We start from the raw sequence: 15,963 nt of genomic DNA, 5'->3' as shown, positions 1-15,963 counted from the left end.
CGGTTCAAATCTACCCTCAGATGCTTCCTAGCTATGTGATCCTGGCTGGGTAGGTCAGCCTCTGTGTCCTCATCTGCAAAATGGGAATAATCATAAAGGGGTAAGAATCAAATGACTTACTATTGCCAGTTGTTAAGCACTTTTTCCACTTGGGTGGTATTACTGACTGGAGGCGGGTGGCAAGGAAAGCAAGGCCACCGATCCTGCGCACATCATCTCTGTCTAGAGAATAAAACATCCTGTCTCTATTTTTTCTTCTCTTCCTCTCCTCCCCACTCCCATTCACATATGCTGCACGCACCCCTGTTTCCTCTTTCAATCTAAGAGACTTGGCCACTAAGGCTTCTCAGGATCCTAGATTTTAAAACACTGTTCTTCCTGTTTCCCCAAGACCCAGTTTTTCACCTTCCTGGCATCATGGAACCCTTTGGCCATATGATGAAACCTGTGCTCCAGTTCTCAGAATAGTCCTTTTTTAAAGAAATTGTAATGAAAGAAAATGCTAATTTCAGTTAAAAGTTAATAAGCATATATGTGCATGTGTATGTATACACATGTCTATTTCTCTGTCTCAGCTAATAAGCCCCCTGAAATCTATGCAGAGGTCCACTGGACCCCAGGTTTGGTTACAAGCAGCTGATATAAGGTCATGTCTCTTATGATAGGGTCTATTTCTTTCCTTTTTTTCCAAGCCTCTACAATGCATGGATAAAAATCCATAGTAGTGGGGAAAAGGGGCCCATTGGAGCCTCATACTTAGAAGGAGTTCAGCTTTGGCCAGGCACTCCCCTAATCCTTAGGATCTACTGGTCAGTAGTGTCCCCACTGCTCCATTATTGAGGTGGGTGGCAACCTCTAGACTGAATTAATTATATCACACACACACACAGGCACATGCAGGCACACACACACACACACACACACACACACACACACACACACACACACACACACACGAGTCCTATCTGCTTCTCATTGTGGGCAAGAGCTCCGGTCCACTTAGCTGCTTTTCAGAGGTTTTCCAGATTTCCATCTGTCTCCTAATTCCTCACCTGCAGATGGGCTCAAGATGAATTAAGCAAGATTGACCATTAGGTGGCGCCGTAGCACTGCCATCATGATCAAGGCTGCTGCCGGCTGTCAATCTGGGTCTGCTGCTATCTCTTCAAAGGGACAGGGAGGGAGACTCAGCTTAGACCTATTTGGAATATGCCCAGTTTGTGTAGAGGGGGCCAAAGGTGGGGGGTAGTTGGGATATTTGGTCATCATTCTCTTTTTAAGAGAGGTCTCTGTTGGACAATTCTGCATCATTCAGGTCCATAAATCAGTCCCTTCCCAAATTGCCAAGCACAGTGAGAGTAACAGCAGACATGTTTGCACTGGAATGTCTGAAAGCCACTTTAATATTCTAATTGGAGAGAAGATGAGTGCGAGGTACTGGGAGGGCATTGAAGATGCTAGAGTTTGGAGTGCTGTTCTCAGCACTCAGCAGAGTCAGGAAATTAACCTCTGGATCAGTCACAAAGAAGAGGGAAGGGAATAAACCTTTGTAGCACCTACTATGTGTCAGGCCCTGTGGCTCACACTACATTGGAACAGCAGTTCCATAAATTATCCCTCCTTCCTTGGCCCTTTGCTGAGAAAAGCAAGAAGCAGAGTAAACGATGAGATATAGTTCAGCAAATGTTGATAGGGCTCTTGGCCAGGATTTGGTCCGAGACTAAGCGATGTGAACACCAACTTTGTAGGACATCCCAAGAAAGGGGGAACGTCTCCACAGGCCGCAGGGTTGGATTGGAGAAGGTTACACAAGGGAGATTTGGATCTTGACATTGAAAGGTCACCTTCCCTGTTCCACTAATGGCTGGACCATGGATCACTGGACATGATGGTGTTGGGCCTTTGAACACAAAGCCATTGGTTCATTCATATTACATGCCATATTCCCCAATTAGAGCGTGAACTCTCGGAGAACAGGCAGTCTCTCATTTTCTCTTTGTACTCAAGCCATTATGTTAGCACATAGTGCTTAATAAGTGTTTATTTTCATTCATTCCACAAATGTGTGTTGAACACCAACAACATGCATATTCTTGTGTGAGGTGTGGAGGAGAATTCAATTATTGGATTAGACAAGTTCCATCTCCTCTGGGAGCCTGTATTCAATCAAGGAAGATTAGCCATGAATAGAGATAACAATGATATCAGATAGAATAGGAAGAATGCACAGGCAGCATCCCAGTAGCATATTGGGAAACTTCCATATGTAAGTGTGTGAGAGTGTGAGTGTGTTTGTAAATGTGTGAGTGTGTGTGAGAGAGTATGTGTGAGCATGTGTAAGTGAATGTGTTAGTGTGTGTGTGTGTGTGTGTGTTTATGTGTGTATATTCCCAAAACTACAGAAGCTTGGAGCTAGAAGGGACCTCAGAGGCTATCCAGTCCAACCCATTTGTGAACAAGAATCTCTTACATCATCCTTGACAGGAGGAAATCTCGACTTTTCTTGAAGATCATCAGTGAGAGGAAAGTTTCTCCTTGCTGAGGCAATCCATTCCATTAATGGACACCTCTAATTGGCAGGAAGTTTGTCCTCCTACCCAGGCTGCTTTGTCACTTCCACCCATTGCTGTTCTTCGTGCATCTTCTAGCCAGAACATGCGTATGCTTCTACAAACTGTTGCAGGGAGGTCACTTGTGATCAAGGGAATACAGTTGAGCTTTAAGGACCTATGTCCTGAAGGATGCTGAGGAAAGGGGAAGGAAAATGCCTGGAGGAAAGTCTTGGCTTAGAGGCCAAGATATCTAGAGTTTGAAGAGACAAGATCATCAAATTCATCTTCCTCATTTTGACAGATGTAGAGACCGAGATCCAGAGAAGTTCAGGGACTCGAGGTTTAGTGAGATAACACGCATGAAGTGCTTAAAGCAATGTGGAATATCCAGCTGCTGCTGCCGTTCTTATTACTATTACTTAGGGTCGCACAGCCAGTATCTAGGGCAGGATTTGAACCCAAGCCTTCCTGATTCCAAGTCCAATATCTTTCTGTTCTGCTCTATCGCCCCTCTGAGCAAAGCTTCAGCTGTGAAATCAGTCTTCTTCGGTTGGTTCTAGCCTCCAAGAAAATGAGTATCTCCAGGCTTATTGTGCAAATATTTGTTTGCTAACAGGAAAGACTTGAAATTGCTAGTAGATGACCATCACCTTTGCTTAACTGGAGTTTCCTACATGACCTGCCCCAGCTTTGCCCCTAGTCACCTCGTCCCCATTCAACATCCCATCTCATCTGGGCATTGACAATGCAACCATGATTTTTTTCCTTTCCTTCCACTTTTCCTTTGCTGTTCCAGGCCCCCAACAGCCATGTCATTTGTTTGCTATAGACCCTGCCTATATGTAATATCCACACATGTGGTTCAAAGAACAGGAAGCAGTGGCTTCATGTTGTTAATTTAGCTGAGGGTGGGGTCCCTTAAGGAAATTTGATTTGGAGTAGTATGGGAGAGTTGATTTCTTTATTCTTTGGCAGAAGCTTGCCACTACACAGGATCTGATGGGGAGGCCAAATTTCTGTAGGACATACACTGACCTCTCGGTTTCTCCTGTTAATCTCCTTTCTGGGCCTGTACCTGAGACTGTCTGTGTGCCATCACCTATGATGAATTAGCACGCCTAACCTCATCAAAATGTAATTCCATGCTTTATGTTGAATAATGATCTTATACAGCTTTCTATAGATTCGTTTCAAGCCCCCTGGCCTCCTGGGGCCTGTGAGCCTCAGCTGTTCTAGTAGCCTTGGTTCAAGAATGCAAGGGATGATGCAAGGCTCAGACTGCAGCCCTGGTTTCTATCACTGGGAAATGTCATCTCATTGATCAAGAGCTTCTCTCCCAACGCAAGCCCATCTTTATGCAATTTCAAGATCCCTCGCTACGGGGGTAAAGATTACACCGGAAACAGAGGCTCAGGGCTTTGAGCAAAACACTCCCTTGCTCTCTGCTGCCCTGGGGAAGCCACTAAGTCTTAATTAACACAGTGGCCAGCTGGATAATGGCAAGCGCACACGCGCATGTAGACACACAACACACACACACACACACACACACACACACACACACACACACACACAAAGAGATCAGCATGAGGATGGATGAGACAAGCAGCATCCTCCATTTCAGATCCATAGATTCTTCTAGGAACAGTGACACATGTGGGCCCAGGTGAAACATCAGTGACCTCCGGAAGTGGGGTTAGGCTTCAACTAGGAGTCTGTCTCTTGTTTCTGTCTTTCTTTGTCTTTCTCATTCTCTCTCTCTCTCTCTCTCTCTCTCTCTCTCCCTCCCTCCCTCTCTCGTTCTCTCCCTCTGTCCCTCCTATCCTCTCTTTTTGTGTCTGTCTGTGGCCAGCTCAGAGGCCCAGTTAACCTCAGCTCACCCTTCCTGTGATCAAAGACTCATCTTTAGATAGAGCTGAAAGCTGAATTGTGCAATATTTTGCCCAGTGCACAAGCTTCTCGAGTTCATTGAATCACCAAAGAATGAAGTCATTTGCACACCAGGGATGATTCTTATTGGAGTTTACATTTAAAAAAAAGCAACAGTGCATCTGAATCCCTATGAGAGCATTAAATTGCTATCTAATTAGCAGTCCCAAATTACATATATTTAGAAGATAATTAAAGGTTGGAAGGCTGTTGAAATAACTGGTTGTACATGTAAATGAATCACTGAAAATTTGTTAGTAATGTGGGGAGCTGTCTTTTCTTCCTCACTGCCCTGTTTGAAGTTAGGTAGGAGCAACCCCATGGGTTTAAGTCTGGTAGCGTTAAGATAAAGGCAGATGGTTTTAATGATTTCTACCCAAAGCCCCAAATAATTATAAGCAGCTGTCAGTTTTACATAATCACCAAATGATAAGGTCCTAAAGCGGTGACTGGAATCCCATAGGCCGAGGGGTTCACTGGGTAAAGAGCCCCAGCTCTCACTCCACTCTTCAATGTTCTCCTTCTGACAGTATGTATGAACTAGAGGGATGGCCTCACTAACCCTGGTCTTAATGTGCATGTGGCGAATGGGAATATTGTATCATCCATGACTGAAAACAAAGGGCAGCTGCTCATGTACCAGGAGAGATGAACGACAGCACCAGAGTTCCAGAGGTGAAATAGCTTTCAGGAGACATCTAGTCCACACTGCCCCCCCCCCCACCCCAGGCAACTGAGGTTAAGTGAATTTCCAGGGTCATATAGATAGAAAGTTTCCAAAGAGGAATTAGATGTGGGTCTTTCTGACTCCAGGTTCAGTGGTCTACTCACTACACCACATGTGACTGATGCATAACCAGCATGTTCCTCTGAATGCCCACGATGTCAAGAGAAATAAGGGCAGGACTCCAGCACTTGTGAAGATTTTTCCTATAGAGGATATATTCTCATATATCAAGGATGGGGGGGTCATAGTCATCCTATAGTTAGAGCTAGAAGGTTATCTAGTCCAACCCCTTATTTTATAGATGAGAAAACTAAAGCCCAGATAGGTTAAGTGAATTGCCCAGGCCCACACAGCTGAAGTATAAAGCAGCCAGGATCTGGATCCAAGGATCTTGGACTCTAAACCCAGTCTTCTTTCCAAAGGACAAGAAAACACGTATGAGTTGTGATCTGCATCAGTGGCAGTGTTGGCCTTGGAGTCAGGAGCCCAATGTCGAATCCTGCTTCCAACTCTTACTAACTATGTGACCCTGGACAATTAATTTAACTACATTGAGTCTTAGTTTTCTCATCTATAAGATGGGGATAATAGTAGCTTCTCTTTCACAGGGTTGTTGTAGGGACTGAATGAAAAAAAAATGTATATGAGCCATTTAATCTTTTTTTTTTTGCAAAGAGTATTTATTTTATTTCCAATATCATGTAAAGATAATTTTCAACACCTATTTTTTAGAATATTTGGAGTTTCAGTATTTTTCTCCCTCCCTCCCTCTCATCTTCTTCCCCAAAATGGTAATCTAAGTCAAACATGTGCAATTATATAAATATATTTCCCACATTAGGCATATTGTGAAAGAAGAAATAGAACAAAAGGGCAAAACCCCCCCTCCAAAAAAAAAGGTGAAAATAGTCCTCTTCAGTCCGCATTCAGACCCCATCAGTTCTTTCTCTGGATGTGGTAGCATTTTCCATCATGAATTATATATTATATAATTGTGATTTATGTTTATAATTATATAATTATAGTTTTCCTTTTCTGTCCTATTAGCCAATCTGATAGGTGTGAAGTGATAGCTCAGAGTTGTTTTAATTTGCATTTCTCCAATCAACAGGATACAGAGTGTTTTTTTATAACTAGCGATTTCGAGTGTTCTTTTGGAATTGTCTTGGATGACTGCGTTGCTGAAAAGAGCAGTCTATCATAGTTGATCATCGTCCAGTGTTGCTATCATTGCATACAACGTTTTCATGGTTCTTCTGCTCACTTCACTCAGCGTTAGTTTGTAAGTCTTTCCATGTTTTGTTTTTTTTTTCTGAAATCTGCCTTTTCACCATTTCTTATAGCACAATAGTATTCCATTATATTCATATACCACAACTTGTTCAGTCATTCCCCAATTGATGGGCACCAATTCTTGGCTACCACAAAAAGAGTTGCTCTAAATATTTTTGTACATGTGGGTTCTTTCCCTGCTTTTATCATCTCTTTGGGATACAGACCTAATAGTTGTATGGCTAGATCAAGGGGTACATACGGTTTGGTTGCTCTTTGGACACAGTTCCAAATTGTTCTCCAGAAAGGTTGGATCAGTTCACAACTCCACCAACAATGCATCGGTGTCTCAATTTTCCCACATCTTTTCTTTCTTTTTTTTTTTTCCAGGGGACAGATGTCTTTATTAGAAAAATAAAACCCAGTGGGTAGGGGGGGAAGCCGGGGCTGGCCTCAGCAGATGCCCTGGTGGATGAGGCTGCTCTTGGCTGCACTGGCCTTCTCCCGCTCGCGCTGCTGCGCAGGGTCCAGCTCGAAGCAGCGCCATAGGCGGAGGGTTTCATCGGCAGCGGCCGAGGCCACGGTGCTGCCATCAGGGCTCATGGTCAGGCTCAGGACTCGGGCCGTGTGACTTTTGAGCTCGGCTACCTTGGCCATGCTTGGGTACTTCCAGATGACCAGCTGGTTCTGGGCAAAGCCATGGCCAGAGATGAGTTCTTTATAGTGGGGGGACCAGAGGATGGCACACACCTGGGACTGGGCATCCACGGCACTGAGACATGCTCCTGAGCAAACGTTCCAGATCCGGATGTGCCGGTCGCTGGTGCCACCTCCAGTGGCCAGCATGTTGGACTGCCATGGACACCAGGCCACAGCCTTGACTGGGCCAACATGCTGAGTGAAGGTCTGCAGGGGACCCCAGCCCCCGTCAGTCGGGGCACTGGGCCACACATTCACCAAGTTGTCATTGCCACCACTGGCCAGGTATCGGCCGTCTGGGGCCCAGCGTAGGCCACACACTTCCTGGCTGTGTCCACTCAGTGTAGCTACGTGGTGTTCAGCCACTCGGACATCATGGTGATGGACGTGGCCAGACCGAGACCCACTGGAGAGGATGTAGCTGTTCCAGGCCGGGGCACCCACGTGGCTGCTCATGTTTCTAAGCCGTTTCTGCTGCTGGACATCCCAAAGCTGAACCTCTGCACTGCTGGTGCCCACGGCCAGGTAGTTTCCCTCCTTGATCCAGGCCACAGAGGACACGTAGTCCCGTGGCCTCTCTGTCTGCAAGAGCTGCAGGATTTCCCCCGAGCCTGCGTTCCACAGGTACACAGACTTGTCTAGAGCCACAGCCAGCACGTTGCCACAGCTCCAATCCATGAGGTTCAGGTAGTAGTCATTTTGAATCTCAGGGGCGTCTAGGATGCGGTCAGGAAGGGAGGGGATATAGCGGCAGGTCTTCTTCCGACTGGAACCCGGGGTGGCCTTCTGACTGTACAGCACCCGAAGGCTATTTTGATAGCCCTCAGGGGCATTCTGGGGCTTCCCACTGAGCCGGAGGATCTTGGCTTCTTCCACATCAAAACCATTTAGATTCAAGGACCAGGCTTTCTGCTGCTCCTTCCTGGTGGGTGTGAGGTTGGCTGGCTGATTCTCCTTGCTCAGCAGGAAGCTGGCCACCTCCATCTGGGATGTGCTTCGATGGGGGATGTAGCGATCCCCACCTGCCTTACTGGGGGTGCTTTGTGTCTTGGAACCAGATTTGCCAGGAGTCCGGCCTGGCGTTCTCCCGGAGCTGTGCGATCGGTTGGCCGTGCGCATTGGGGAAAGGGGGGGCCCAGGGGTTTCCTTGGCTTTGCGCTGCCATCGAGCAGGAGGTGCATTGGCAATAGACGTGTCCAGCTGGAGCAGGGAGTGCAGGTCGTTCTCAAGTACAAACTGTGCCATGGTACTGGACCTCCACCCGATCTCGCTTCGTCCTCCGCCGCCTCTCCTCCACTGCCAGCACCACTTCCCACATCTTTTCAATTATAATTTTCCTTTTCTGTCATATTAGCCAATCTGATAGGTGTGAGGTGGTACCTCAGAGTTGTTTTAATTTGCATTTCTCCAATCAATAGTCATTTAGGGTGTTTTATTTTGAACTTGTGATTTAGAGTGTTTGTTTTAAATATGACGACAAATGGCTTTAATTTCTTCATCTAAAAACTACCTGTTCATACCCTGTGACCATTGATCAATGGAGGATGACTTGTATTCTTATAAAATTGATTTGGTTTTCTATATATTTGAGAAATGATATCAGAAACACTGGCTGTAAAAATTATTTTCTGCTTTACTTCTAATCTTGACTGTATTGGTTTTGTTTATGCAAATCTTTAATTTCATGTGGTCAAAATTATCCATTTTGTATTTCAGAATGTTTCTCTGTCTCTTGTTTGGTCATATTTTTCCTCCTTCTCCATAGATTTGAAGGTATACAATTCCTTGCTCTCCTAAATTGATTATGGTATCACCCTTTATGTCTAAATCATATACCCATTTTGATCTTATCTTGGTATACAGTGTGAGATGTTGGTCTTTGTCTAGTTTATGCCATACTATTTTTCAGTTTTCCCTGAAGTTTTTGTCAAATAGTGAGTTCTTATTCCAGAAATTCGAATCTTTGGGCTTACCAAACAGTAGATTACTATAATCATTTACTGCTATGTCTTGTGTTCTTAATCTATTCCACTGATCTAGCACTCTATTTTTTAGCCAGTCTCAAACAGTTTTGATGATTACTCCTTTATAATATAGTTTTAGATCTGGTGTGGTTAGGCTGCATTCCTTTGCATTTTTTTCATTAATTCATTTAATATTTTTGACCTTTTGTTCTTGCACATGAATTTTGTTATTTTTTTCAAGCTCTAAAAAATAATGCTTTGGTAGTTTCATTGGTATGATACTGGTTAAGTAAATTAATTTAGATAAAATTGTCATTTTTATCATATTAGCTTGGCATCCTTATGAGTAATTCATATTTTTTCCAATTATTTAGATCTGACTTTATTTGTATGAAAAGTGTTTTGTAATTGTGTTCATATAGTTTCTGCATTTGTCTTGGCAAGCAGACTCTCAAATAGTTTATATTGTCTACGGTTATTTAATGAAATTTCTGTGTCTATCTTTCCTTGATGGGCTTTGTTGTAATATCTAGAAGTGCTGATGATTTATCTGTATTGATTTTAGATCCTGCAACTTTGCTAAAGTTTTTAATTATTTCAAGTGGTTTTTTTTAGTTGATTCTCTAAGTATAGTATCATATGATCTGCAAAGAGTGATAGTTTTGTTTCCTCACTGCCTAGTCTAATTCCTTCGATTTCTTTTTTTTCTTCTCTTATTGCTAAGCTAACATTTCTTAATACAGTATTGAACAATTGGTGTTGATAATGGGCATCCTTGTTTCACCCCTATTCTTATTGGGAAGACTTCTAGCTTATTCCCATTAAAGATAATTCTTGCTGATAATTTTAGATAGGTAGTACTTATTTTAAGGAATGCTCCATTTATTCCTATGGTCTCTAGTGTTTTTAATAGAAATGGGTGCTGTGTTTTTCAAAATATTTTTTCTTCATCTATTGAGATAATAATATGATTTCTGGTGGTTTTGTTATTAAAAGGGCTAATTATGTTTGTAGTTTTCTTAATATTGAACCAGCCCTGCATTCCTGGTAGAAATCCAACCTAGTCATAATGTATTATTCTCATGATAAATTGCTGTAATCTCTTTGCTAATATCTTATTTTTTCACATCAATATTCATTAGGGAAGATTATCTATAATTTTATTTCTCTGTTTTGGCTCTTCCTAGTTTAGGTATCAGCACCAAATTTGTGTCATAAAAGGAATTCGGTAAAACTCCTGCACCTATTTTTCCAATTACTTTATGTAATATTTAGATTAATTGTTCTTTACATGTTTGGTAGAATACACTTGTAAATCCATCTGACCCTGGAGACCTTTTTTTCCTTAGGGAAGTTCATTGATGGTTTCTTAAATTACTTTTTCTAAAATGGGGCAATTTATTTTATTAATTTATTAAATTTATTTAATTAAATTTATTAAATAGTTAATTTATTAAATAGTTCTTCAGTTAATCTGGCAATTCATGTGTTTGTAAATATTCAACCATTTCACTTAGGTTGTCAGAGTTAGGCATACAGTTGGGCAAAATAGCTCCTAATTATTGCTTTAATTTCATGTTCATTGGTGGTGAATTCACATTTTTCATTTTTGATACTGGAAATTGGTTTTCTTCTTAAAAAAGAAACAAATTAACCAATGGTTTATCTATTTGGTTGTTTTTTTTTCATAAAACCTGCTGTTAGATTTATTTATTAGTTCAATATTTTTCTTCCTTTCAATTTTAATAATCTCTCCTTTGACTTTCATAATTTCTAATTTGGTATTTAGTTGGGGATTTTTAATTTGTTCTTTTTCTAGCTTTTTGACTGATCTGCTCTTTCTCAATTTTATTCATATGAGCATTTAGATATATAAAATTTCCCCTAAGTAATGCTTTGGCTGCAGCCCATGAATTTTGGTACACTGTCTCAATGTTGTCCTTCTCTTTGATGAAGTCATGCTTATTTCTATAATTTATTGCTTGATCCACTCATGCTTTAGGATTAGATTATTTAGTTTTCAATTGAATTTTAATGTGTCTTTCTATGGCTTTTTATTAGAGGCAACATTTATTGCATCATGATCTGAAAAGGATGTATTTAATATTTCTTCTTTTTTGAATTTGTTGTATTTTATGCCCCAATGCATAGTCAATTTTTGTGTAGATGCCATGTACTGCTGAGAAAAGGTATATTCCTTTCTATCCCTATTCAATTTTCTCCAGTGGTTTATCATATCTATTTTTTTTCTAAAATTCTATTCACCTCCTTAACTTCTTTCTTGTTTATTTTGTGGTTAGATTTATCTAGCTCTGAGAGGGGGAGGTTGAGGTTCCCACCAATATAGTTTTGCTATCTATTTCTTCTTGCAACTCACTTAAATTCTCTAAGAATTTGGAAGCTATACTACTTGGTGCATATATATTAAGTATTGATATTACTTCATTGTCTGTGGTGCCTTTTAGGAAGATGTATTTTCCTTCCTTATCACTTAATTAGATCTATTTTTTTTTTTTTGCTTTGTCTGAGATCAGGATTTCTATCCCTGCCTTTTTTCCACTTCAGCTGAAGCATGATATATTCTATACCAGCCTTTTACCTTTACTCTGTGTATCTCTCTGCTTAAATGTGTTTCTTATAAACAACTTATTGTAGGATTCTGGCTTTTAATCTTCGCTATTTGCTTTCATTTTATGGGAGAGTTCATTTCAGTCACCTTCCCAGTTATGAATACTGACTGTATTTTTCCCTCCATACTATTTTCCCGCTTTTTATGCTTTTCTCTGTCCTTTCACCTTGTCCCTTCTCACCAGTGATTTGCTTCTGATCACTGCCTCCCCTAATCTTCCCTCCTTTCTATCAGCCACCCATCTCTTTTTTTATTTCCCCTTTCCCCTCCTACTTCCCTAAGATAAGATAGATTTCTCTACCCAAATGAATGTATGTTATTCCCTCTTTGAGCCAAATCTGATGAAAGTAAGATTTAAACAATGCTCACCCCTCCCTTCTTTCCCTCTACTATAATAGGTCTTTCATGCCTCTTCATGTGATATAATTTACTCCATTCTGTCTCTCCCTTTCCTCTTCTCCCAGTATAATCCTTTTTTTCTCACCCCTTAATTAATTGTTTTAATCATCACATCAAAGTTAACTTATACCCACACCCTCTGAGTATACTCCTTTTGACTGCCCTAATAGAGAAATAATTCTTAAGAGTTACAAGTATCATCTTCCCCTTTAAGGATGTAAACAGTTTAACCTTATTGAATACTATGTTTATTTGTTTGTTTGTTTTTCTCCTTCCCTGTTTACCTTTTTATGCTGTCTTGAGTCTTGTATTTGAGTATCAATTATTTTGTTCAGCTCTTGTATTTTCATCAGGAAAGTTTGAAAGTCCCCTATTTCATTGAATGTCCATCTTTTCCCCTGAAAGATTATGTTCAATTATTCTGGGTAATTGATTCTTGGAAATCCAAGCTCTTTTGTCTTCTGGAATATTATATTCCAAGCCCTCTGATACTTGAAAGTAGAAGCTTCTAAGTCCTGTGTAATCCTCACTGTGAACCCTTGAAATTTGAATTTTTATTTCTGGCTGCTTGCAATATTTTCTCCTTGATCTAATAGTTCTGGAATTTGGCTTCAATATTCAATTTTCATTTTGAGGTCTCTTTCAGGAGGTGATCGGTGAAATCTTTCAATGACTATTTTACCCTTTGTTTCTAAGATGTCAGGGCAGTTTTCCTTGATAATTTCTTAAAAGATCCTGTACAGGTTCTCATTAATTAATTGATTGATTTTTAACCATGGCTTTCTTGTTGTCCAATAATTCTCAAATTATTTCTTCTAGATCTTTTTTTCCAGGCCAGTTGATTTTCCAATGAGGTATTTTATGTTTTCTTTTATTTTTTTCATTCTTTTGATTTCATTTGACTGATTCTTAATATTTCATGTAGTCATTAGCTTCCACTTGCCCAATTCTAATTTTTGAGGAATTATTTTCTTCAGTTCATTTTATATCTCTTTTTTCCATTTGGTCAATTATACTTTTAAAGGAGCTGTTTTTGTCAGTGGATTTTTTTCCCATTTGGTCAAGTCTATTTTTTAAGGGATAGTTTTCTTCAGTCAATTTTTGTGCTTCCTTTTCCTAGCTGTTGACTCTTTTTTCACTTTTCTCTTGCACTCTCATTTTTTCCCATTTCTCTTCTATGTGTCCTATCTGATTTTTAAAATCCTTTCTGAGCTCTTCTAAGAGGACTTTTTGGACTTGAAACAAATTCATAGTCTCCTTTGACACTTTGCAGGTAGATATTTTGATATTGTTGTCTTCTTCTGAGTTTGTATATTGACCTTCCCTGTTACTGTAGTAGCTTCCTATGGTCAGAACTCTTTTTTATTGCTCATTTTTAAAAAATGGGCTCTGCTTCATACAAGGTGCACTGTTCCAATGGTAGCCCAGATTATTTGCACCTGTTGTGCTCTAAATTCCAGTGCTGACAATTTGCCTGCTGTGCTGATGCTGGAGGCCTCAGAGCTGGCCTGCTATGCCACTGGCCTTCTGAGCCAGAACCACAGTCCTCAGGATCTTGGTTGATGATCTATGCTGTGCCTAAGAACTTCCCACTGGCTTGCTCAGAAACTACCTGTACTGGGCTCTGTTAACCTTTTACCCAAGTGAGACAGACCTTTACTGTAGTCCTTCTAAGTGTTCTTGGGCTAGAAAATTGTTTCACTCCATCTTTTTCTAGATTCTGTCACTCCAGAATTCTATTAGAGGCTTGATTTAACATTGTTTCTGAGGGAAACTGGGGAAAGTTCAGGCAACTTCCTGGCTTCTCTATGCCATTTTGGCTCTCCCCTCTCCTCTTAATTAACCTTAAAACATTATCCCCATCCCTTAATGTATTATCCCTTCCAATTCTCAACCAATTCAGCTTCTTTCTAGTCTCTACTCTCAGATCTCTCATCTTTCCCTTATCCTCTGGCTACTCTTCTCTTGCTAAATTCCAGCTCTACATTAATCCCACCACCTTCCTCTCAGATAAAATTCATGTTCTAATGAATAAATCTGGAGGGAATCATCAAACCATGCCAACTGGGTCCACTGCAGATTTATGTCACCTAAAATCAACTTGGGCTTCACCACAACAAGGCAGTTCTTTGATTCCCCTTTAATTAATCCCATATCACATTCCCCACAGAAGCTTTTCTTTCCTCAAGGCTTCCAACTCTCCCTTCCCTCCATATTCTGAGATGTAGATCTTATCTCTTACTACATTACTGTGAACACTGAGGCCATTCCAGATAAATTCTTTTATTTCTCCTCCACTTGATCTCAAAATCTCTCCATATCCATCCTCTACTCTCTCCTCTTTATCTCTCATGAAGGTGACTTCTCATTATTACAGTCAGCACTGCCGCAGGTGCCTTTGGTGCCTTTGATCCCATCTCCTCCTGTCTTCTCCACTAGATTATTCCTACTATCTTCTTCTCTCTCTGTCTCTGTCTCCTTCTGACTCTTTCTCTGTGTCCTTGCTTTCTTTGTCTCTCTGTCTCTCTCCCTCAACATCAAACACTACCTCTCTACTGGTTCCTACATTGCTGACTTCAAACATTTCCAAATCTCCCCCATCCTCAAAAACTCTTTACTAGATTCAACTATCCCCTTAAATAAGTAATTTTCTATATCTCTCCTCTTTTTCTCAGCCAGTTTCCTAAAAAAGATGTTTTTACTTGTCACCCCTTTCACTGCCTCTTAATTCACTCTCCACCTTTCTGCAGTTCAGGCTCTGACCTCATCATTGAACTGAAATGGCTCTCTCCAAAATGGTCAGCACTCTCCCATTCACCAGATTTGATGGTCCTTTCTCAATTCTCCGACTTCTTCACCTCTCTTCGGCACTTGGCACTCTTGAGCACACTCTGTTCCAGGATCTTTTCTTCTCTGTAGGTTTTCCCTTCACACCTGTCTGAGCGCTTCTTCTCAGTCTCCTTTTCTAGCACATCATTCTCATCATTCATGTCTTATTCCCCACCTGTTGGTTTTCCCAAGGCTCTGTCTTGGCATTCTTGTATTTTTTTGCCTCTCTGCGTACTGTCTCTTGGTGATCTCATAAACTTCCATGGGTTTAACTAACGTCTCTACATTAATAACTCCCAGATCCAGCCCTGGTCCCTCTGCCAAGTTTCAATCCTTCATCACCAACTATCTTTGGATATTTCAAACTGAATGTCTCTAAGGCCTCTCAATACCACCATTTAAAAGATAACATATTAAGTTTACCCTCTATCAAATTTTCCTATTTCTTTGGAGGATGTCACTATTCATGGTGATTTCCCAGATTTATGACCTCTGCGTTCATTATTTTGGAGTCTCCATCAAACAATGAATCAATTAAGAAATATTTACCAAGTATTTACTGTGTGTCAAATATCATGTTTGGCATTAGGGATTCAAGTTCAGAGAAGAAAATCATCCTTTTCACAGCGATTGCCAAATTTTGCTGTTTCTGTCATCATATCTCGTGTATATGTGCCTTCCTTTCCACTCACACACCCAACCTTATTAAGCCTCATTCCTTCTTTGCTAGACTACTGCAATAGCCTCCTAGTGACTCTCCAGATCTTCATATCCTTCCTTCCCCAAGCCATCCTTCATCCACCTGTAAAAATAATTTTCCTAAAGCGTAGATCTGACCATGTGGCTCCCCTATTCATTAAACTCCCTGTTGTCTGTCAGGTCAAGTATAAAACTTCAATGACTTTAAAAGTCTTTCACAACTTGGCCCCAAACTTTCTTTCCAACTTCATTATTTATCTTCCA

The 15,963-nt window shown here is 40.8% G+C and overlaps 2 protein-coding genes across 2 annotated transcripts in view; one reads left to right on the top strand and one right to left on the bottom strand.

The window, feature by feature from the left end:
• CACNA2D3 (calcium voltage-gated channel auxiliary subunit alpha2delta 3) overlaps positions 1 to 15,963 on the top strand; it is a 748,342-nt gene that overhangs the window by 488,909 nt on the left and 243,470 nt on the right. The gene's annotated exons all lie outside the window — the stretch shown is intronic.
• On the bottom strand, positions 6,934 to 8,448 carry LOC118831087 (cell division cycle protein 20 homolog). Its single transcript, XM_036738247.1, has one exon. The coding sequence runs from the start codon at positions 8,422 to 8,424 to the stop codon at positions 6,934 to 6,936; it is 1,491 nt and encodes a 496-aa protein (XP_036594142.1). The 5' UTR covers positions 8,425 to 8,448.

The sequence above is a fragment of the Trichosurus vulpecula genome, chromosome 9 (genome assembly GCF_011100635.1).
Source record: "Trichosurus vulpecula isolate mTriVul1 chromosome 9, mTriVul1.pri, whole genome shotgun sequence".
Classification (NCBI taxonomy): domain Eukaryota; kingdom Metazoa; phylum Chordata; class Mammalia; order Diprotodontia; family Phalangeridae; genus Trichosurus; species Trichosurus vulpecula.
This window is presented reverse-complemented; position numbering and strand designations above follow the sequence as displayed.

Coding starts and splice junctions, on each gene's coding strand:
- LOC118831087 (XM_036738247.1), bottom strand. CDS start 8,424: ATGGCACAGTTTGTACTTGAGAACGACCTGCACTCCCTGCTCCAGCTG.